At 43.6% G+C, this 24,801-nt stretch overlaps 1 protein-coding gene across 4 annotated transcripts in view; it reads right to left on the bottom strand.

Moving 5' to 3' along the window:
• pcsk7 (proprotein convertase subtilisin/kexin type 7) overlaps positions 1-24,801 on the bottom strand; it is a 222,319-nt gene that overhangs the window by 5,035 nt on the left and 192,483 nt on the right. For all 4 annotated transcript variants that reach the window (XM_078532565.1, XM_078532592.1, XM_078532583.1 and 1 more), the window contains 4 exons: positions 20,486-20,642; positions 6,727-6,821; positions 1,215-1,308; positions 425-542 (listed from right to left, as the gene is read on the bottom strand). In XM_078532565.1, coding sequence (XP_078388691.1) covers positions 425-542; positions 1,215-1,308; positions 6,727-6,821; positions 20,486-20,642 — 464 coding nt within the window. The remainder of the gene's footprint in view (positions 1-424; positions 543-1,214; positions 1,309-6,726; positions 6,822-20,485; positions 20,643-24,801) is intronic.

Genomic DNA, 24,801 nt, shown 5'->3' with positions numbered 1-24,801 from the left:
CTATCACTTTTGTTTAGCTGAAACAGGCGCAATGTGTGTACATGTTCTTTCTGTCTGCAAAGAACAGGGCCCTGTGTATTAATATACGTAGCTTCCAGTGCTACATGTTTCAGCTAAACATTCTCCATGGCAACGCCACTTACCAACCAATCAGTACTCTCTTCACATGCAGTATAAATTGTTGTTTTCCACCTTATATTGGTATTCTTGCGAAGTGTCCTGATGAGTGCAAGAGTAAAAGTTTACGTATGTCTCTTTTTTCAGCAATAAACAGATTTATTAGTGAGTAGCCTCCTAAAATCTGGCATTTTGGAAACAGGACAACATTACCCCTTTGATAACACTTGAATGATACACATCCATATAATCTGTTCATTTAAACTGTTAAAGATGCCAAATGGAATCTATGCTATGATAAATGTACCTTCAGTGTATTTGGTGTCATGTAATTCCATTCTTGATCAGAGATCTCCAATCCAGGGGGACAGGGCAATGAGTAACTGTCATTCAGGAATTGTCCACTCATAGCTTCTTCAACAACCCTTTGTAGAGTCAAAGAAACACACTGTTAAAGACAACAATCTACTCAACTATTGAATCTTTCAGGCTGAACAGTGATACGTATCAGGGCTATCCCAAGAAATGAGCTCCCAGTGGTGGCACAATGGGTTTTTATCTTCCTCAGGCAATCAGAGAAGATGGGAGGAGGTTTTTTTTTAAAAAATTCATTCATTCGCAAGATATGGGCATTACTGGAGAGGGCAGCGCTGATTGCCCATCTCTAATTGCTCAAGAAGTTGGTGTTGTGCCTTGTTCTTGAAGTGCTGCAGTACATGTGATGAAGGTAAACCAACAGTGATGTTAGTACTCCCGCAAAGCCACTAACAGGCGTACAAAGATCCCCCATCTACTGGATGGGTCAGCATTGATTTATCTTTTCTTGTCCTTTTTTGCACGTCATTATAGTTGGATGTGGGCTCTATCTGCAGTGACCCACACAACTTGCTGATCTCAGTTGTACCTTTAAGAAGGAGACACACAACATGACCAAAAGCACAGTCACAACTGCTGGCGCCTTGCTCAAGAATACAACTGATCAGGAAGTAAGCTCTTACACTCCCCTCTTCCCGCCAACTCGGCTGGGGAACTGTGAGCGATGCGAAGATCTTGGGGCCAAAAATGAAAACCAGGTAAACATGTGCAAAAAGGTTTACCTCCGTCGCTGCCTGACATCATCAAATGACCAGGAAGAGCCGTATAGTGTGAGCTGCCATTGTTTGAGGAAACCCTTCTGCTGAGCGTTCTCACCTGAGCAGAGAGAGAAAGATGACGAGAATTATAAACAATCGGGAGAAAAAAATACAGCCACTTTGCTCAATCAGCACATTTCAGTAACAAATCACAACCTAAGGACACACTTCAGCTATTGCAGATTGAGGTATTAATCAGACCAACGGAGCTATATTAAAGGCAATCAACTAAGGAACCTTTAGTCAGTTTTGCTCAATGTTCCCTGATGTGTTTACTGATCTCAGTCTGGGTAGTGACAGAGGCATTACAATTGGCCTCGGTGCCCCCGACCCTCCAGGAACACTGCATTCCTCCAATCCTTGCCTCTGTTGCATCCTCAATTTCCTTCGCCCCTCTATTGCTGGCTATGCCTTCAGCTGTAAAGGCCCTAAACTCTGGAATTCCCTCCATAAATTTCTTCATCTCTCTTTCCTCCTTTAAGATGTCCCTTAAAAACTACCTCTTTGACCAAGCTTTGGGCCATCTGTCCGCAAATTTCCTTAGGTGGCTCGGTGTCAATTTTTTTCTGATAACTCTCCAGTGAAACGTCTTTGGGATGTTTAACTACAGGCGCTATATAAATGTAGGCTTTTTTTTTGGAACAGAAGATGTAAGATGAGTGTAGTCAGCTCCTGATTGCTGTCAAACAGTTCTGTTGGTAAGTTTGCATTGCTTACGGTGTCAAGTGAGGTCATGGAAAACATTCGGATGTGAGGCCTACCACAGTGGGATAGCCTGCCAACACTCACCATCGGCACTCACACTTGAGGAATAACTATTTCCGGCAAGGTGGACTGCCATCGAGAAAACTGTTTGTGAGGTAGGGACTGAAGGCTTCATGAGAGGAAGGCAAAAAATTGCAGAGTGTTCTGCTTTTGAAAAAGGAGCAATTCCTCGGAAGCAGCATTTAAATGGCGAGTGAGATAAGTTTGTACTTCCGTGATCACATAAGTCGCAAGTGCTTGGCCTCAATGGACTGTCAGTGTGAAGCAGCAGTTGCTTCCTCGGGTGGGCGATGCAGGTGTTGCTCACTCTTGCTGGCTCAAGTTTAACTCTGTCCATGTAGCATCCTCGTTGTCCTAAGGTTGTTAATTGTGGGCTTACACCATAATATTACAATCAAGCAAGGCAAGGAGGCAGGTCCCAAGAGTTGCCTCAGCTAGTATGGGGATTGAACCTGCAACGTTGGCATTAATTCTGCACCACACTCTAAGCCATCCAGCTAAATGAGCTAAAAGCAAAAAAACTGCGGATGCTGGAAATCCAAAACAAAAACACCTGGAAAAACTCAGCAGGTCTGGCAGCATCTGCGGAGAGGAACACAGTTAACGTTTCGAGTCCGAGTGACCCGTCCAAATGAGCTATCTGACCTCTGCTAGCTGAAACAATGATGCTAAATTTTGGATCGATAGATTCTTTTTGGCTAGCCAAGGGTTTTTAAGGATGTGGAGCCAAGGAGGCTGGCTGGAGATAGGATACAGATCAGCCATGATCTGACCGAAAGGTTCAAACAGGAAGCTTGAGGGGCTTTTTTAAAAAAATGGGATGTGGGCGTCACTGGCAAGGCCAACATTTGATGCCCATCCCTAATTGCCCTCGGTTACATTTCAGAGGAGAGTTAAAAGCCAACCACATTGCTGTGGGTCTGGAGTCACACGTAGCCCAGACAACGTAAGGATGGCAGATTTCTTTCCCTAAAGGGACACCAGTGAACCAGAAGGTTTTTACAATAATCGATGGTAGTTTCATGGTCGCTATTACTCAAGGCTAGTTTTCAATTCCAATTCCAGATTTATTAATTGAATTAAAGTTCCACCAGCTGCCGTGGATTTGAACCCATGACCCCAGAGCATTCGCCTGAGCCTCTGAATTACTAGTCAAGTGACATTACTACCACGCCGCCACCTCCCCTTGAGGGGCTGAATGGCCTCCTCCTGTTCCTATTCCTCCACTCCAGTGGACTGAATGGAGAACCATCAAACCAATGAGCGAGTTGGAATGGAATTGGGAGATTTTGCAATAAAGGAATAAAAAGGAAACAAAATTCTCTCTTAGGCAGATTTTCTACTGACTTATAAGGGTACAGAATCAAACTCTTGTAACTGCTTATTTTTGAAAACCATTTGCAACAATGGATGAGATCCAGACTCTGAGAAATGCACAAAAACTTTTTAAAAAATGTCCAGGTCAATGGGAATAAATTCCTCGAAGCTTTCAGAATCAAATAAAGATCATAGTTGTCTAATAATGATAACCTGCATTTAGATGAACTTAGGGTGACAAAATAAATCAAGGCTGGTTCTTGTGTGTGTTTTCTATTCAGCTGACAGGAATTGGAGCCAGTTTAGCTCAGTTGGTATCACACTCAACTGAGTCGGAAGGGTGTGGGTTCAAACCCCACTCTAGAAAGCCAATCTAGGCTGACATTTCAGTGCAGGAGGACTGCTTTGTCAGAGGTGCTGTCTTTCAGAGAATACATCAGACTGGGGAGCCTCCCTCTGCCAGTTCAGGTGGTCATAAAACACCCAAAGAAGAACAGGGGGTTCTCTCAACATCCAGGTCAACATTTCTCCCTGTACTGCCACTAAAAAGATATTAACTGGTCATTACTCTCTTTCGCTGTCTGTGAGACCTTGCTATATGCAAATTTATTGCCATTTTTGCCTGCTTAGCAACACTTCAAAGTCCTTCACTACTTTCAAAGTGCTTTGTGATATCCTCGGGACATGTCAAGGTAGCATATAAATGCAAATTCTTTCTGAGATAGAGATAGAGAGAGAGAGGAATGAGCATAAAGGAAAAGGGAACGCAAAACTGGTTAATTAATGAAGTGCTGGGTTGCCAATGAGCTGGGAACCCGCTTTTCGCTGACGATAGCTCATCAGTAAAAGGGGGGAAGATAAATGCCAAAACTGAACTTTAGCAAAGTGGGATGCAAGAGGGCATAGTTCAGGAGCAGGGCAGGACGTGAAAATACAGACAGTGCCAGATAACAAACCAAAGAAAATAAAATCCTGAACAGTGGCCAATTATTTAAGTCCTTGCCTACAGAATAGGACCATTCCAGTGTGTCAAGTTTCCCCAATGGAAATGACAAATGGAAAGGGGCCATGCTGGAGAAATTTGAGAGTTCAGACAGAACTTGGATGGTGTAAGGCAGAGCTAATGAATAACAGATAAATGTACACAGTCCAAAGGAAGTTTAACAGAGGCATTTGCCTATCATCTATACAAGGGGATAGAGAGATGAGCACGTTGGTGTGCGATGCATTGGTCTGTGGAGGGCTAGGTTGTACTGTATGCTTTCATAGTCATTACTCAAATCAAAAATAACCATGTCTTTCAATCTTAACTTTTCACTTATTAACCCAGAGATGTCTATTGTTATTAATAAAAAAGGCCCTATGTTGGTTAAAGCCCGAAATAAAACATGCCTGGATTGGCTCACTGGGTAATTGGGCTACCCATTTGTGTTAGAACAGGAAGATCCAAGATTTGGTTTCCATTCTGTGTTGAGTTAGCTTCCACTGGCTTCAAAGACCCCAGCGTTTGAAGAAGGGAAAAGATAGCCAGAATTCCCTTCTGAACCCTTCCTAGTTACCACTGCTGGAAGGTGCATGCCTGTGGTCACTGAGGTGGACAAGGTCAGGCTCTACTGTCTAAGATTAAATAGCCTGCTGTTACTCACTGTCTAGGTTCACACAGTTACCAGTACAGCTTCCAGTGCTGCGGAACTGTACAGTGTTATGAGTCACTAGTGTAGAAATTGCAAGCCATTTGGAATGAGCATAAGCTGCATGGGAGGGGAGGAATTTCATTCTGCCACGTTCCAATCTCTTCCTGGTCAAATTCTTCCATCCACCTCCTCAGCACTTTGGGAAGCAGGGCTGGGTTGATGCTGAGCATCCCTGGAACACATGCCAGTTGCTCCCAGTGGTATCTGTATCTGCTTGAAACAGGTTTACTTATTACATAGGATTACATGGAAGGTTACAGCACAGAAACAGGCCATTTGGCCCAACAGGCATAAGCCTGTGTTTATGTTCTCCCGCTTTACTTCATCTCAGCCTCTATTAAGATAGCGCCTTATTCCTTTTTCCTGCATGTCCTTTATCTAGCTTGTCCTTAATTGCATCTAAGCCATTAGCCTCGTGTAACTCCTTGTATTAGGCCCACGCGTGGGTTCGCAATACAAATCAATCCAAGAGGCACTGATAGCTGTTGGTAAGTGACAGAATAATTTCAGATGAGGCAGCTTATCCTTTAAAGGGACCAGCCTGCATTCCCTGTTCCCTTCCCAATTGAGAGGGAAAGGGCTGATCTAAAACTCTGCAGGTTTGGAGGAACGGGAATGCCAGTGGCGCTGTTGTTGGTATTGGTGCCTGTTCCTACTATTTTGTGTGTTCCGGGGAATCGGGGCGAAGCAGGACAACAGCAGACAAGCAGTTCCATCCTGCTATACTTCTAAAGCAGAAACAAAGGGCAGAATTTTGCCCGCGGCAGGTGGGCCCAGGAGCAGCTATGAAGCTGACCGCCACCCGCGATCGGGCCCCGACATGGATTTCCCGCTGGCTGGCCAATTAACGGCCAATTAACCAGCGTCAATCGCGCGCTGCAGCGCTGCGGGGTGGGCGCGGCAGGAGCGCGAGCGTGGAAGTTCGCGCAGGTGCGTGTAGTAAAAGCTTCCTGAGGCACTGAGCTGCCTCAGGGAGCTGAAGATTTTTATTAATATAAATAAATAATTTTAAAATAAGAAAAATATGTCCCCTCATGTGACTCTGTAGGTACATGTGAAATATGTGTGCAAAAAGTTTTTATTTCTTTTAATCAACGGACGACACTTGATCCGGCCCACGGATGAGATTTCGCCAAAAACACTTGGCCTTTTCACCCGTCCGCCAACCCAATGGTTGGACGGTCAGCGAAAAATTTAAGTCAATTAGTTCCTTAAGGGCCTTAATAGGCTACTTAATTGTCGGTGGGCATGCTGCCGACTCCCGTGCGTGCCTGCTGACCGAAATATCGCGCGAGGATGTCAGGACACTTGCCCCACATCATCGCGTGTCATTTTACACTTGTTCGGGTCGGGTGCGCGCCCGCCCAACTAGGGCAATATTCTGTCCAAAGATCGGGAATTTCAGATCAAATATTAAAGAGAACTCCATACTGGGTGCCATCCATATATTTCCAACAAGCTCTGGAATACAAGTTTGTATATGTTGTCATGAAATCTTACAGCACTGGAGGAGGCCATTTGGCCCATTGTGTCTGCGATGTCTCTTTGAAAGGGCTGCAGTACTCCCAAGCTATTTCTCCCTAACCCTGCAAAACTGTACAACATATCCTCTCACTTTGAAGACCGTAATCTAAAATGCATCCCATCAATTCTGCGTTCAGTAATTACATTTCCTGGCACAATACGAGGAGTCAGCTTACCTAAATCACAAATAACCAGCTTGTAGATGCCTTCTGCCCTCTCACCCCAGCATCGCACCGTAGAATACATCCAGTCAGTGAAGCCAGAGGAATCCCTGTATGGAGGAAGACATTAGATTGTGTAGTTAGTCAGTGATCATCCTCTAACATGCTCATTAAATGAGTTATCTGTTGCTCCCAATGGTATATATACCTGCTGGAAGTAGGTCTACATATTACATAGAATTACATGGAAGGTTACTTGAGCTATCTGTGAATTGCCAATGTAGACTTGTTTCCACTTCAGGGCTAGGGGTGCCAGATTGCTAAGTGTGGTGAGGTTGCCATTACCTGCTTGGTGGAACAGACTAGGCGTGTATTATTAGACTGGCAAATGGGAAATTTTATATCAAGTTTACAATTCAAGTCTTTTGAATAGGGTCCAGTGTTACTTCTGACAATACTCTAAAGGTCACAATATATATGTTTCAAGATATCGCCCCAGTCTTACTCCCTGTCCTCATTTTAAGGCAAGGTCTTCCCTTCTCAGAGCCATGGCTACGGGTGAGTATTGCTCTGGCCAATACCGAGAGTCATCCAGGTTCCTCCAACTCTCCTTCAAACCCTCTGGGGAAGTACCATGCCTCGTTTGGCATCTCATTCCAAAGTAACAGCCCTATGGGGGCTCACGGGAGAAACGAATGGCACAAATTCACATCCCACCCATCAACATTTTAAACCCCCATTTCGCAATGTGCAGTGTTGAACTGTGTGTTTAAGCAAATGTTTTAGGCATAAGAGGAAATGAAAAAAAGAACGATGATGACAGTCAATATTCAAAGGGCCATTTTACTCAACTCTATCCTGCGAAAGCGTTCAATCCCCTTCGGTGCAGATACGTAAGAGCGAGTATCCAAAAGGTTCTGCTGGCTTGGTTTGAAAACTTATTCCTTTGAGTAGGACATCTTAAGTGTTTCAGGCTGGGTGACAGCCAATATTAAATAACCATTCTGGAGTGGAAACCACTATACTGAGTGTTCCATTGCAAGAATAATCATCTGGCTTTCAAGTTCATTCCTGTTGGATGGAATATTTTTGCCTAGATGTCAGGTTGCACACATTAACATTATGCACCGTGCCCTTCATAGCAGAGCAATAAAGCAAGAAGAAATATTTGTGACAAGTGCAGAGCTAATGCTGGAAAAGCCCAAAGCTAACTTATTCAAATGTGTGAGCACAAGTCGAAGGGGGACAATAGAAACTGGATTCTGAGGAGTGGCTGGGAGCAAACTTTTATTTTAAAACTGATCTTTGTGAGATAAATAGGCTGCTGAAAAGGGAGTGAGAAAAATATCAGACATGACTCAGAATCGAAACATTCTTTGTGGGTTCTGTAAACTTTATGGGTAAACTTGAAATTCGCTTATATTTGCTATTTCTTAACCATTATTTTTATTCTCAAATTGTCTTCAGGTTTATTTACTTAGCCGCACTTTGCTGACTGGGAATTTAACCAGTGAGAGACCGTCATTCTGTTCTCCAAACAGAAGGCAGCCTGTAGGAATATTCTCCCCTTCCCTTAATGGTTTCTTCACCTTCTCTAAAAGGGGCAATTCCTGTTAGGCTGCAGTTTATTGGGAACCAGTTATTCCCCTGGCACATCAGAAAAGAGGCCACTCCTCATAGCTGACCCAAGCTAGCAGGCCACTTACAAGCAGGGAGATCAAGCAGAATACAATCATATTCTCTCTCACTTCGTGAGGGACTCACTCTGGACAAAAGTGCTTTTCCTCATCTCTCCTCTGGTTCCTTTACCAAATATCTTAAATCTGTGTCACAGACCTCCCACCAATGGAAACTCCGCACTTACTCTTTCAAAACCCCTCATTATTTTCAGCATCTCTATTAAATCCACTCAACCTTGTCTGCTCAAAGCAGAACAACCCCAGCTTGTCTAATCTCACCACAAAACAATCTCCTCTCCAGGGTATTGGCAGCCTTTGAAAAGTGTATTGTCCAATTCCAGACACAGTTCACCAGCTGAGACTTAACCAATGATTTATAAAGGTTTCTTCTGGTCTGATTACACTCATGTGAAGCACTCTGGGATGTTTCACTACGCTAAGGGTGATGTATAAATGCAAGTTATTGTTGTTTAGCACCATTTCCTTTTTTTGTACTTTATTCCTCTATTTATAAAACCAAGAACCTCACATGCTGTCTTTAAAAAAGAACAATTCCAACCACTGGAAATACACATAGAATTAAAACACAGAAAAAAATTTGGCCCAACCTGTCCATGCAGGTATTTATCCTGCACTCAACTAGTAGTCCTAATCCTCTATCCTCTCCTTAGGCTGTCCCTCGGGGTCGAGGGTGACTTGCTTCCACACTAAAAATGAGTTCTCAGGTGACCGAAGAGTCCAATGTGTGACCTACAGTCTCGTCACAGGTGGGGCAGACGGTGGTAGGGGGAACAGGCGGGTGGGGTGCCCGGGTTGCCACGTGCTCCTTTCACTCTTGACCCTTGGCTTCAGCTTGCCCTTGGCAGTGAAACTTGAGATGTTCTGCTCCTTCCCGGATGCTTTCTCTTCACTTCAGGCGGTCTAGGGCCAGGGATTCCCAGATGTTGGTGGGGATGATGCACTTTTTCAAGGGCGCTTTGAGGGTGTCCTTGAAGTGTTCCCTCTGCCCTCCAGGAGCTCGCTTGCTGTGTCAGAGCTCGGTGTAGAGCGCTTCTTTCGAGAGTCTGAGGTCAGGCATGCGGACGATGTGGCCTGCCCAGGGGTTCTGAATGACCGTGGCCAATGCTCCGATGCTGGGGATGTTGGCCTGAGCGAGAACACTGACATTGGTGCCCCTATCCTGCCAATGGATTTGCAGGATCTTGCGGAGGCAGCGCTGGTGGTGCTTCTCCAGAGTTTTGAGGTGCCTGCTGTACATAGTCCATGTCTCTGAGCCACTTTCTGTATACCTTTCACTAGGACACACATTCAACTATTCTTATATGTTGACATGGTGTCCTGCTTCCATCACTAACCCCACCAGTAACTCATAACGCTCCGTAAAAACATATTTCTCCTGCTTTTTGCTCTAAATCTCATACACAGTGCTTCCCCAAACTTTTTCCTAGCGTGACCCCATTTTAATGCCTCAGACTTTGTCTGACCCCAGAGTGAAAATTTGGGGGACACGAGTTGTTGAGCGGGGGTGGGGCGAGAGGTTTTAGCTGTTAGCTGGGTGGGGGTGGAGGCTTCATCTGTTGAGCTGAATGTATATACATTAAAATTAATGTACAAGGATCATGGTTATTAATGCCATAGGGCTTTAATTAATGTAATAGGATCCACATTACTGATGTAATAGGTAATTGCTTAATTTTAAAAAGTGTATGGATTATTAAATCATTTGGACTCTGATTATTAATATAAATGCTTCCTAATTAATTTAATTATTCATTGAAATAATTATTATTATTGATGTATTATCATCCTGATTATTGATGCAATAATTTCCTGATTATTGAAGCATTAGGCAGCTGATTAATAATGCAACAGGAACCAAGTAATTAATGTAATTAGATCCTGATTATTAATGTATTAGGACGCTGATTATTTATGCAATTTGAGAGTCTTACGTTTAATCTTATAGCGAGGTGACCTCGCTCTAAACATAGCAGGGGCGGGTAGCATCTGAAAGGATGAACATTTGAGGTGTTAACCTTTACCCAGAACTCTGTATGAGAGTCCCTGGAGAATATCCCTTTTCCACCCTCTTTACTGCAAGTGGCACAAAGGGAAAGAGAGGCAAACGGGGAGGGGAGAAATGGCCAAAATAGAACAGGGAAAGCTAAGATTTGATGGACATGTTTAAAATCAAGGTAGAGTAAATAAAGAGAAACTATTTCCAGTTGAAGGCTGAAGGGTCGATAACCAGAGGGCACAGATTGTAGGTGGTTGGCAAAGCAACAAGAGCGACATGAGTAAAAATCTTTTTACACGACCAGTGGTTAGGACGCCCCCCAGCACCCACTGCCTGTGGGGATAGGCTCCGACTACCTGCGACCCTGAATTGGATGAAGTGGTTCTAGAAAAGTGAGTGAGAGCAGCTAAGATTTGGAATGCATTGCCCGATAGGGTGGAAACTTAAAAATAATAAAATTGGATAAATACTTGAAGAAAAAATGGCGTGGATGGGGTTAAGAGCGGGGAGCAGCTGAAAGAACTGGCACAGATTTGATAGGCCGAATGTCCTCTTTCTGTGCTTATTATGTATCATTCTATAACTTAGACCCTCAATGTCAGTAACAAAGACTCAAAATACCCCCAAAATCTCAGAGGTTAGGAACCTTGTGGCTAAAGGTTCTATACATACAGGTACAGTTTACATTAAATATGCTACATCACCCACTAAAGAAAAAAAAAGAAAAATTTGCATTTATATAGCACTTTTCATGACCACTGGACATCTCAAAATGCTTCAGAGCCAATGAAGTAATTTTTGAAGTATAATCACTATTGTAATGTAGGAAATGCAGCAGCCAATCTGTGCACAACAAGCTCCCAGGAAGAGCAATTTGATAATGACTAGATTGTCTGTTTTTGTGATGTTGATTGAGGGATAAATATTGGTCAGGATGCTGGGGAGAACTCCTCTGCCGTTCTTTAAAATAGCACATGACATCTTTTACATGAGAGGGCAGATGGGGCCATGTCTCATTTGAAAGATGATACCTTGGACATGACAGGTTAGCTTTTAGTGCTCAAGTCTGTGGAGTGGAACTTGAGCCTCCAACCTGTGGACTCAAGAGATGAGAGCCAATTGAAAACCTTTTGTTTGTTTGTTGGAGATACTTGATTTTACAAAGCACTAGAGGCACAAAACCACCAAATTTACACTGAATTTAACTATAAATTTGTTTTCTAAAAGGCATAAGGGCCATTCTGTTTCTTTGAAGTGTTTCTTCCGAAGGGTAATTAATGTTTAATAGGTGGAGGTTTTTCCATTTACCGAATCAAGCAGCAGAAGACATTCTGTGATTCACAGCTGTTTTATTGTTAAGCTATAATTCAGTACAAATACCAGTTTCCACTCTTCCCTTCAAGATCCCCTCCCTGCCCAGAAACAAAAAAAAACCCCAACTGTGGAAAAACCTCGCTCTTAAGTACAGGCTTCAATGAACATCACCTGCTCTCAATTCACTGAAGCTTGTCCTGGCTTATTCTTAAAGGGACCTGAATTTCTAACATCGATGGACAATCAACACAAACTTTTCTTCTTCTATTGATTTTTAAAATATCATTCAATATCTTGCACATTTTTTCCCTGCTAACATAAATCTACATTTATCCCAATGAAGTAAGATCTCCGGAAGTATAATAAACATTTAACAGCTGGGTCACATTGTAAATTGATGATTATTGATAAAATTAGAGTTTGTGTGAGACAGAGGGGGAGGTAAACAGAGACAGAGAGGTGAATAGTGGTTGTCGAGATTTAGTGCTGAGCGCAAGAGTTGAAGATTATTGTGTAACAGCTGTCCCCTGTAAGCAGGCTGCTGTAGACATCTGGGAAAGATAAAATCGAGGTCTTATAGCCGATGAGTTGCGGAGTCAGCAGGCTGTTGGTTTCACTTGGGGTCGTGTAGCAAACAGTGTTGAGGAGCTGACTGCTTTTGCTCTTTGCGGGTTGATGACATGTTGAAGAGGCTGATAGTTTGATGTGGAGAGTGTGCTGATATGTGTACTCATGGAGAAAACCCAACGCATTCCTTACTTTACTGGGGACACTCTGCATAATGACACTGAACCGCACTCTTTCTGCATGGGACTCCCATCACGAGTGCGTTCAACCCTAAGGAAGATGCAGATATCAGCTCTCATTATTTTCAGTAAAGATGTAAACTGATCCATAGGGTAACTAGTGACTCAGCAACTTGACAGTTTATTTTGCAATGTAAACGTAACTAACTTCTGTTGTGTTTAGAGTTAAGAAGTAAAAGTTGCCGTGATTACCCAAAGCACACCCCGCCATGTAGCGAATTCTACTCAGTTTCCATTGCAAGGCAGATTCAGGACAATAACATGGGTAAATAGGGATAGATTGTTGTCACTAGTCACGGAGACAACAACTAGAGGCACAAACAAGATATTCGTAAAGGTTAAAGAGGTTAGAGAAAAAACTTGTTCCACAGAGATGGCTCAAAGGTGGCATTCTCTGATTATGGAAGCAAAGTCAATTAATTCATTTAAAAGGCAATGGTTCTTTTCAACAAGGGAAATGGTAAAAAGGGGAGCAAGCAGAAGAAGAGAGGGAAAGCCACTAGCACAGACTTACTCGTCTCAGTGACCTCTTTCTGTGCAGTAATGTTCAAGGGGATTCCAGTTCCATGATAACAAAGTCACACGCATCACTGGTCTGCAGTCTGGTAGAACATTCAGTCCGTCTGCAGCTGCCAAAGATACAAGGCAGTGCCAGCAGAGGCTGCTTTACGCTATTGGGAGGTCCTTCTGCAGCACACAGTGGTGGCAGATGGAGTATAATGTGGGGAAGCGTGAGGTTATTCACTTTGGTAGCAAGAACAATGGTGATCTTGTGGCACAGTGGTAGTGTCCCTACCTCTAAGCCAGAAGTTTTGGATTCAAGTCCCATTCTGGGACTTGATGACCATGGAAGGTGTGTTAAACAGGTTGATTACCAACCTGCAAAACCTTCCAATATGCCTATGGCAGGCAGTAAGAGTGGGAGATTTTCCTGGTTAGCCAGAACTGTAAAAGGCAACAGGAAACCGCTGCAGTACCTTACCAAGCATAACCATGGAGCAACACATGGAAGTCCAAAACAAAAACAAAAATACCTGGAAAAACTCAGCATGTCCGGCAGCATCTGTGGAGAGGAACATAGTTAACGTTTCGAGTCCATATGACTCTTCAACAGAACTAAGTAAAAATAGAAGAGAGGTGAAATATAAGCTGGTTTAAGGAGGGGGTGGGACAGGTAGACAGGTAGGTGGACATGGAAGTCCAAGGTCACCAACAGCATCATAGGGCATGGTACCTAAAGAGAGAGAGTAGGAATAGAAAAACAATATTTTTTACAAGATGTAAAACTTGTAAATGTCGATTATGAGGAACTTGGGTGTAATTGCACAAGGTACACAAGAAGTTAGCACGCAGTTACAACAAACAGTTAGGAGGGCAAATGGCATGTTGGCTTTACTGAAAGGGGATTTCAGTGCAAGAATAAGGAACTCTTGCTACAGTTGTACAGGGCTTTGGTGAGACCACATCCAGATTACTGTATGCAGTTTTGGTCTCCATATTTAAGGAAGGATTATACTTGCATTAGAGGTGGTGCAGCAAACGTTCACTAGATTGGTCCCTGGATTGAGAGGGATGTCCTATGATGAGAGGCTGAGTAAAATGGGTCTAAATTCTCTGAAGTTTAGAAGAACGAGAGGTGATTCTCATTGAAACAGAGAAGATTCTGAAGGGGCTTGACAGGGTAGACACAGAGTTGTTTCTTCTTGCTGCAGAATCTAGAATGCAAGGGCACAGTCTCAGGATAAGGAGCTGGTGATTTAACACTGAGATGAGGAGAAATTTCCTCACTCAAGGGGTTGTGAATCTTTGGAATTCTCTGCCTCACAGGTTTGTGGCTGCTTCATTGTTGAATACATATAAGGCTGGAATAGACAGATTTTTGGCCTCTCAGGGAATCAAGGGATATGGGGAGCCAGCAGGAAAGTGGAGTTGACGCCCAAGATCAGCCATGATCGTATTGAATGGTGGACCAGGATCGATGGGCCATGTGGTCTACTCCTGCTCCTATTCGTTGTGTTCTTATCTAATCAGCTTCTCTCTAGAAAAGGTCATATATAATAGATAAAACCAGAAAATGATGGAATTACTCATGCAGGTCATGCAGCCATGTGGACAGAGAAACAGAATTAACATTTCAGGTCAATGATCTTTCGTCACAATCCAAATCAGGAGTTTTGATGACAGGTCCTCGATCTGAAACACTCTGTTCCTCTCTCCGCAGATGCTGCCTGATCTGTTGAACGTTTCCAGGAGTTTGTGTTTTTATTTCAGATTTCCCAAATAGTTTGGGTAATTTTCTGCTTTGCCAATGGATGTAAAACTGGCGATATCAGATTGTATGACCCTGATCAATCCCTCCCAATTTACCCATCCATCGGCTTTAATGGAAAAATCAAGCTGGGTTTCTAATGGACTGCCAATCTGAAACCACTAGTTTTACTCCCAGTGTGTTTACTAATAAATGGTCATTGTTATATGCGCCAGCAACAAGGTGTGTATTTGCTGCTCTTAATTTCTCTGTCCGGGTTTTGCCTTCCACCTCCCCTTGGCAGAAGACACTCACAATCTGGCCTCTCCTTTTAATCGACCCTGGCACAGATTTTGTGGTGGGGTCATTACAATGGTGAGGGTGGGCACATTGGAGCAGCACATCCACTAGGTGAATCTCAGGAGATTGGTGGGGTGGGGGGGGAATGAGGAGGAGGGGGGGTTGGCTGCAGGTGAGGGGTGGGCAAGGAGTTTAAAAAAAATAAAGCTGTCAAATCTCGGCCTCCCGATTGTTCTCCAGTCTTCCTTTCAAGAAACGCTCATGTGGTTGGATGCCAGGCGAGGATGGAATTGAGCCCAGCTGTGATGCACTCCATGACTAAATAGCCTGCCAGCACCATAATGCATTCCACAGGCGAACAGCCCGTTCACTGTGTGATGCACTCTGTGGTAAAACAGCCGACAAGCACTCAGGACCCGGGCCCACACAAGAGTAGCTGCTCAAGTCAGAGCCTGTGAAACAGTAGGACTCATTTCCTTCAGGAGAGAGAGGAAACAAAAGAGTCAGGTTTTGATGTGTGCAATCTTGTTGGCAGTGAAGCGGCTAATCACACTCAAGTAAAAACATGCAGAAAGCACCAGGTAATTGAGAACAGGCCCAATTACTGCTGTAAAACAAAAACATTTGAACCAGGAGGCAGAGAGGCCGAAAGCCCATTCCCCAAGCGGAAATAAAGGCCAGCTGGAGCTACACTGTGCCTGAAACCAGCTAATTACAGTAACACAGGAATTAATAGCCAGCAGTTTGCTGACAATGGACAGAATGTTCTGTCTAGAACAATCAACGTTCTCTACTGGCTGACTACACACAGCATGAACTAATCACACCGCATACATGCAACTTGTACAGGCCTAACTTCAAATAAATAAAAGCTGTGTTCCTGATGGAGTTTGTTCTGTTGTGTTGCTGCACTGGCACTTCTCAGGCTTATCAGGAATGAACACCACCTAGGAACTGACCACACAAAGCTCCCTCTCAAATTACAATGGACTGCTTCTTGCGCTGTTCCGGAAAAGTGATTTGCTCCCGTCACTGCCCGTGCCAATCTATGACTGACTAGTCCAAGTAAACGGGAATTGTCCCTAAGAAAATTGACTGGGATGGGTTTCGGAAGGGAACAGACAGAGACTCATCTTCAATTCCATCAGTCATTTAGCACCAAGCTAATGCGGGGGGTCAGAGTGCTCACACCCAAATACTACCCACAGCCTGTTGAACAGTAAATCTGCTACTAAACGTCAACTGTGCTCTTCTCCGCCGATGCTGCCAGACCTGCTGAGTTTTTCCAGGTATTTCTGTTTCTGTTTTTGTTTTGGATTTCCAGCATCCGCAGTTTTTCGTTTTTTGTTTTTATATCTGCTACTGCCAGTATCAGTCCACACCTTCCAGCATAACATTAGCAACATAAAAAAGGTGAATGGGGATGGGGGTGGGGAAGTACAAGAAGAAATCTGCCACACCAGAAATTACCGTCACATTTTTCCTCAGATACCAGCAAGTGTTCCTGGAACTTAAAATTGAAGTAACAGGGTAGCTTCTGAGATTTTCTTTCTATAATTTAAAAGGTGCGACCTGTATTTTTAATCAGGTGTCTCAACTTCCCGTCACCTGGACAACCCAGGAAGGCAATTTAATTTAACTTTCCATACAAACAGCAGGCAGGCAAACAGAGTGTGAAATAGGTTGTCTGTGCTGTGAACTTCACCTGGAATGTCTACAAGAAGTCAGATCCTTGAGATAGCTTCAAATAGGTACACAGGAAATATGAGGAACAGGGTGAGGCCATTTGGTCTAATAGACCAGCCTCCGCTGGTCTGATCTCAATCTATCAATATCCTTTCTCAAACATATCCTTATTTTTTTCTTGTCCCTCTTCGAAAACAGGTCCACTTTTCTCTTGAACAGTTTGAATGAGTTTGTGCGGAGGGAAGGCAGAGCGCAGTGGTATTGTCACTGGACTAGTAATCCAGAGACCCAGGGTAATGCTCAGGGGACCCGGGTTCGAATTTCAATCCAGTAAAAATCTTGGAATTAAAAATCTAACAGTGACCATGAAGCCATTGTCGATTGTTGTAAAAACCCCATCTGGTTCACTAATGTCCTTTAGGGGAGGAAATCTGCCATCCTTACCTGGTCTGGCCTACATGTGACTCCAGACCCACTGCAATGTGGTTGACTCTTAAATGCCCTTCTCAAGTCACCTTCTCAAGGGCAACTAAGGATGGGCAATAATTGCTGGCCTAGCCAGCGACGCCCACATCCCATGAAATTTAAAAAAAAAAATCTCCATTGCACTTTGTGAGAATTTGTGCAGCTCAAAGCTACTTTTAAAAAATGATGACAACATAATCAGGATGAGTGATTTGTTACAAACAGACAGGACTCAACACATTCTGCAAATTTGAACACGGATCACAAATACCATAATTTTGCCTTAGAAAGTCCCAGTTTTTGAAAGGTAAGAAATTACTTGCCTTAACTTGATGTAAATTGAAAATCATCACAAAAATAAAAAAGGGGGCAGATTGGAAGAACTGTGCTTTTTATATGCAGAGGGTCACAACATAGAATGTCCTATAGTGGTGGAAGCAATAACAACTTACATTTATATAGTGCCTTTATCTTATAAAGAAGTCTGCGTCACAGGAGTGTTCAGACAAAAATTGACATCGCATCGTGTAAAGAGACATAAAGACAGGTGGCCAAAAGCTTGGTCAAAAAGGTAAGTTTTCAGGAGTGTCTTAAAGGAGGAGAGGGAGGTGACGAGGTGTAGGGAGGGAATTTCAGACCTTACAGTCTAGGCAGCTGAAGGTAGAATTGTCACTGAAGGGAGTAAAAAGTTTGAGGTGGAAAAGGAGGTGAGAGAGGATGAGCAGGTGCCAAGACGTTTTTCAGGATACATTTGCCTTGTTTTTTTAAAATATGTTCATATATTCTCTGATCCGGGAACGTGAAACTCTGCTGCAAAATAGAAATGCAGGATTGTCTGCAATAAAAGCATTGTTGGAACTATTCAGTCCAAGAGAAATATTTTTTTTAAAGTCAAGTATGGTTTCCTTGAAGGACCAGCTACTGCATACAGCAACAGTTCCTTTTCCTCAATAAAACAAATATCTTTTAAAACCCGTAGTCCTCAGTACATTCAGCAGCTTAAGTCCAAATATAGAGAAAATGTTGCCTGATTAAATACAGAATGGCAACAATCTGATTGCCACAGGATCGATGTCAAAACCTAATCCTCTAAAATGAAAAACAATCCAGAAAGACCTCATTTCAACCAATGTTTGGGTTTACCAGTTATGCAAGACAGGTCTCATCTTATGACTTCGGAGTTTAAGGATTGAATTTCAGACCTTTAAAGAGAAATGTTTTCTCCCAGTGATGAGAGGTAGATGGTGTATAATATAAGCCCAAGTTGGATGTGTGTGGGGTGTCTGCATGTGTACACGTGCCAACAGGGTAATATTACCTCATGGGGGAAAGGTAAGACGCCAGACAACCTCTCCAATCTAAACATCCTGTCAGCCAATTCAGTAAAACTAATTTAGTTAAATCAATATCAACAAAGAACATCAAATAACAAACTAACCCCATCTAATGAAAACCAACTAATCTTGCACTAATCCTGGGCCAGAGTGACCTCAAAACTTCAAATGAACCCTTTTCGCCAACACAGATTTTTCAAGGTTAAGAGCAATTAGAACTTTACAATTCAATAATCAGAGTTCAGTTGGAGTATTGTGGAGAACTCTGGGCACCACACTTCAGGAGAGAAGTAACGGCCTTAGAAAGGTTACAGAGGAAGTTTACCAGGATATTACCAGGGATGAGGGACTTCAGTTATGAGGTCAGGTGGGAAAAGTTAGGACTGTTCTCCTTGGACCAGGGAAGGTTAAGAGGTGGCCTCATGAGGTTTTGAAGATGTTGAGAAACTTTGATAGATTAAATAGGGGGAAAAAATATTCCCAGTGAGATTGGGTCAACAACTAAAAGGTTCTTGCAAAAAGATCTCAAGGAGAGATGAGGAGAAATTTCTTCAGTGAGACAGCTGTAGGATTCTGGAAGGTTCTATCTGAAGATGTGATGGAAACTGATTCCGTAAAATTTTTGGGACAGGAAGTTAAGGGTGAGGAACTAACAGGATTTCAAACAAAAAGCAGTGTGTGGGATTAATCATTTTAAAAAAGCCAGCACACCTTAGGTAGGTGGAATGGCCTCCTTCTGTAGTAAGTTTGTCTGATTCAATAATATTGCTACGAGATGACATTATTTTAATTGGGACTAATAGTCATTCAGTGATAATAAGAAATAACCCTAGTAGGAGACCTTGATGAATATATTCTTCACCCTTGAACTTCAATGAGTGGGATACAGATGCCAAGAATCAATTTTTGAAGACCCTGTGAATCAGTTGGCAGGTGTCTAGGGAATGGGTGTCAGGTTACACATAAAGATCTATAATGAAGGTGAGAATTTGCTTACATAAATGGGGAGAGGGAGGGGCTGTCAGCAATCTGTGCTGGTGCTCGCACTCAAAAATCCTTGCGATTAGTGCTAAGCAGAAACTGAACTAGGCCAACCATATAAATAAATACTGTAGCTACAAGAGCAGGTCAGAGACCAGAAATTCTGCAGGGAGTAACTCACCTCCTGAGTCCCCAAAGCCTGTCCGCCATCTACAAGGTGCAAGTCTGCAGTGTGATGGAATACTCCCCACTTGCTTGGATGAGTGCAAGTCCAACAACACTCAAGCAGCTTGACATCATCCAGGGCAAGCAGCCCGCTTGTTCATCACCCCATTGGCCACTTAAACATTCACTTTCTCCAACCACGGTGCACAGTAGCTGCACTGTGTACAATATATAAGATGCACTGAAGGAACTCACCAAGCAGCCTTTGACAGCACCTTCCAAACCCGTGACCTCTACCACCTAGAAGGACAAGGGCAGCAGATGCATGGGAACACCACCACCTGCAAGTTCCCCTCCAAGTGACTCACCATCCTGACTTGGAACGATATCACTGTTTCTTCACTGTCGCTGGGTCAAAGTCCTGGAATTCCTTGTTGAACAGCACTGTGGTGTACCTGCACATTATAGACTGCAGCCATTCAAGAAGATGGCTCACCATCACCTTCTCAGATAAATCTAGAGATGGGCAATAAATGCTGGCCTAGTTAGTGATGCCCACATCCCATGAATGGCTGGACACGAAGAGCTAAACTTCTCATGTAGAGATTCCCTATCCAATCCACCCTCAACACAGAGGCACTCTACCATTCTCAACATACTCCTTTCCTACATGGCACCTCACCATACTGATATTCTGCTGTCAGCCCCTTGTAGCCATAGAATTTACTTCCGCCATTTCTGGTAAGATACTTGGCAAGTCTCTGCCACTGGCCACTTACGTGTCCATGATACGTTTTGCTCCGATGAGTGAAGACATCCCACTGGGGCAGTACAGTTTCAGTTCTAGAGAGCCCCGAGCAGGATGTGCTATGGTCACTGTCACTGCCACATGTTCCAGGGTCTTCATGCCAGACAAGTGCAAGTCATCAGCGGTTACTGTGGAAAGCAAAATAACTTTTGTGAATAGAAGCTGGAGAATTTGAGCCAAGAGTCAACCCAGTTTATGCTGGATGCAAAAAGAAGCAACAAAACGTGTCTATGATTGGTCACTAAATGTCAGTCTCAGTCACTCAGAGAGACCACGAAAATCCTTGAGCACTGGCAGTGTGAGTGTCCATCCCTGGTTTTGGGCCTCACTCACTCAGGTTGGAGAATACAGGGCGCCAACTTGCTCATTTACAAACATACGAATTTGGAGCAGGAGTAGGCCATTCGGCTCCTTGAGTTTGCTCTGCCATTTGATAAGATCATAGCTGATCTGGTTGTGGCCTCGACTCCACATTCCCACCTGCCCCCGATAACCTTTGGCTCCCTTGTTAATCAAGAATCTATCTACCCATGCCTTAAAAATATTCAATGGCCTAGCCTTTACCGCTCTCTGGGGAAGGGAGTTCCACAGGCTCACGAGTCTCAGAAGAAAAAAAAAATTGCCTCATCCCCATATTAAATGAGAGACACTTATTTTTAAATTGTGTTCCCCTAATTTTAATCTCTCCTATAAGGGGAAAACATCCTTTCAGCATATTTCCCGCCAAGTCCACTCACGGTCATATCTGTTTCAACAAGATCACCTCTCAGTCTTCTAAACTCCAATCTATACAAACCCAACCTGTCCAACCTATCCTCATCAGGTAACTCCTTCATCCCAGGAATCAGTCGTGTGAACGTTCTCTTCCCTCTTCTAATGCAATTATGTCCTTTCTTAAATAAGGAGACCAAAACTGTACACAGTACTCCAGATGTAGTCTCACCAATGTAACTGTAGCGAAACTTTCCTACTTTTATATTCCATTTCCTTTCCAATAAACGACAACATTCCATCTGCCTTCCTCACTTGCTATACCTGCTTGCTAACTTTTTGTGATTCATGTACCAGGACACCCAGGTCCCACTGCACTGCAGAGTTCTGCAATCGCTCTCCATTTCAATAATGTGCTGCTTTTCTATTCTTCCTGCCAAAGTGGACAAGTTCACATTTTCCCACATTATACTCCATCTGCCAAATTTTTACCAGCTCACTTAACCTATCTATATCCTTTTTGCAGACTCCTTATATCCTCGTCACAACTTTACTGTCCTACCTGTCTTTGTATCATCAGAAAATTTAGCTACCGTACATTCGGTCCAGTCAACAATTCTTGCTCTCTAACTCTTCTAAGGGAACAGTTTTACAGTCTTGGGGCTCAGCTGATTAAAGAGGAAATTTCCCAGCAGTACGTCTTAAGAAATCTTTAGGGTAGACTTTGTCCAATACCATAAAATGAATAACGAATTGGCAGCCTGTTGATATCACTGGCGAGCTGAGATTGGCTAATCAGCTCTGAACATTGTGGTTAACATTCACCGTGGCGTTAGGTGGGGGGGGAAGAAGTTGCTTCTAATTAGCGAGGTGAAACCCACTACCCCCCCAACCCCCCTCCAACCTTAAAGGGAGCCCACCTCTTTATCCCTGGCTAAAGCCCATTGATTTCAAAAACAAAGGTCACCAGTGATATCAACAGGCTGCCAATTCGTTATTCATTTTATGGTATTGGACAAAGTCTACCCTAAAGATTTCTTAAGACGTGTTTGAGATGTGAAAAATGCATTTTGAGTATCAAAAGGCTGCCAGCTTGGAGAGAAACTGCGCACAAAGCTGGCAGAGGCTTGGCTCTGAGTAACAGGATACAGCTACATATTTTAACCATATCAGGTAGCTCTTCTGCAAAGGTCTGATGGGGTCCAGGAGACATTGAAATCTAATTTACTCCAGGCCACTTACGCTGCTGAATAGGATCAAATTCATTCCTTTCTTAAAGTGTAAACCATATGAATAAGTCCACCATCATTCATCAGACACACCAGTATGTTTAATGTACAATTTGGAACAAGGTGAGATCTATCCTGGTGCTTATTCCTTTAGAGCTTTGAAGTCCAGGTTGTAATGCCAGACTGTACACTGGCTTTTGAAAGGAGCTCTGCTCTGCCAAATCGACTGATTTACACAATTGGTAATTTAATGCCTTAACTGTTTCTCCAATGCTTATTAAGCTGTTGGGGGTTTGAAACAGTAATTAGGGCCACACAAATGTGGATGGGTCACTTCTCAACTTTCGTTTCCTATATGGTAAATGCGTGGTGGAAGGACTGAACCTACTTGGCACCGAATTACGAAATAGCCTCTTACACTTACAATTCTTAACTCAGCTGTACCAGCAGCAGAGAGGGAAATCAGCTCATAGGAACAGGAGGAGGCCACTCAGCTCTCTGAGCCTGTTCCGCCATTCAATATGAGGTCATGGCTGGTCTGTATCTTAACTCCATTTCCTGCTTTGGCTCCTCAATACGCCGGGCCGGCAAAAATCTATCAATCTCAGATTTAAAATTATTAACCGAGCTCCAGTATCTCCTGCTTTTTGTGGCAGAGAGTTCCACTCTTCTACCGCCCTTTGCATGAAGAAGTGTTTCCTGACTGATTTTCAGGTTACATCCCTTTGCTTTCAATATCTCCGGGCTAAGGTGGAAGGCGTGTTCCCTGTGGGAAGTGCTTTTGCTCCTGATCCCTATCCTGTAACCCATACTCATCTATGGTCAGGGAGAAAAAAAATTGCTTGTAGTGGTGCCTCTAGGACTTGAAGGCATAATTTACGTTCACATGTCAGTGCAGTACCAAGGGAGTGCTGCACTGCCAGGGGTGCTGCCTTTTAGCTGAGATGTTAAACCAAGATCCTGTCTGCTCTCTGAATAAAAAAATCCTCTTGCACAATTTGAAGAAGAGCACCGGAGGTCTCCTGGTGTCCTGGGCAACCATTTATCCCTCAAGCAAGACTTTGAAACCAGATTCACTAGTCGAATAGCTCATTGGTTGTGGGACCTCGATGTGATACAAACTGGTCACGACATTTGCCTAAACAACAGAAGTCTCTGCACACTGAACAAAACTTACTGGCAGTGAAGTGCTTTGCGAGGTCTCGAGAATCTGAACGGCGCTATATAAATGCAGGTTAGTTAGCTAGATCGTTTCTTGCTTTCCATGCTTTTGACTTTCACCCACCCCCCTACCCCCCAGGCTCACGCATGAAGGTTGGCCACTTTTTGTGCAACATAGTAGAGGGCTCTCCGAGTCCGTCAAACTGTAACTCAGTGCCTTCAAGGGAAGTTGGAGAAAAGGAAAGGAACTTGGGAAGCATCCCAAATAGCTGAAGTAAAGCAGCAGCGGCTGAAGAATTAAGAGAAGCTCCCAGCAGCCAAAACAAACACAGTCGCTGCTAAAGCTCAGGAAAACTAGACTCTTCTCTACTGAGCCCATTTATCCACCCATTTTATTTGTGCTGCTCTTTATGGAGCAAGGGGGAAACACAGTTAAAAGAAAAAAAAGTTCTCAGCTTCTTTTTATTCCTGATAAAACAATGGGCTGGCAATCTCCTGTCGAGCATATTGAAAGGAATCTGATAATGCAGGTCCTGAACGCTGTCCAACAGCCAGTGACAGATAGAGCCTCCCATCCACATTTTACTGATATTTCTGTTTGGAGCACGAACATTGCCTTAAATGGTCAAGAAGCAGAGAGTAATCTGGCTATGGACCAGCATCAGCATTGGAGTAGCTTCTTGTCTAATTTAATGTTTGCATCACATTTCCTCCGAGATAAATTTGCCCTGAAACGTCATTTTCAGCCACGTTTGAGCCAAAAGTGATAAATAATGTTTAGATATTGAAACCACCGGACTCGCATGACATCATTGGTCTGGAGATAGTAACCATCCGAAAAAAAGCTGGTGAGTCTCTCTCCCTTGCAAAATAAAAAAGATGATACTTTTTCCTCACTGCGCACGGGCTTTCGTCAGCCATTAGCGTCTGCTACCGTGTCCAAAATGGGAGGCGCAGTGGCGAGCGTCCCTGCCTCTGAGCCAGAAGCTCTGGATTCCAGTCCCACTTCAGGGCTTGATGGCCAAGGAGGGTGCGTTCATAATGTGTCCACAACGAGTTGAGTATCAACCTGTAAGTCCTTCCAACGCACGCCAGTAGCAGGCAGTAAGAGTGGGCGAGATTCCTGGTCAGCCGTGTGATGGAAGGAATGTTGGAGCCTCTACCATCACTATCCATAGCTTCAGGC

Source organism: Cetorhinus maximus, chromosome 2 (assembly GCF_964194155.1).
Source record: "Cetorhinus maximus chromosome 2, sCetMax3.hap1.1, whole genome shotgun sequence".
NCBI lineage: Eukaryota > Metazoa > Chordata > Chondrichthyes > Lamniformes > Cetorhinidae > Cetorhinus > Cetorhinus maximus.
Note: the sequence above shows the minus strand (reverse complement) of the source record. Positions and strands in the feature narration are given on the sequence as shown.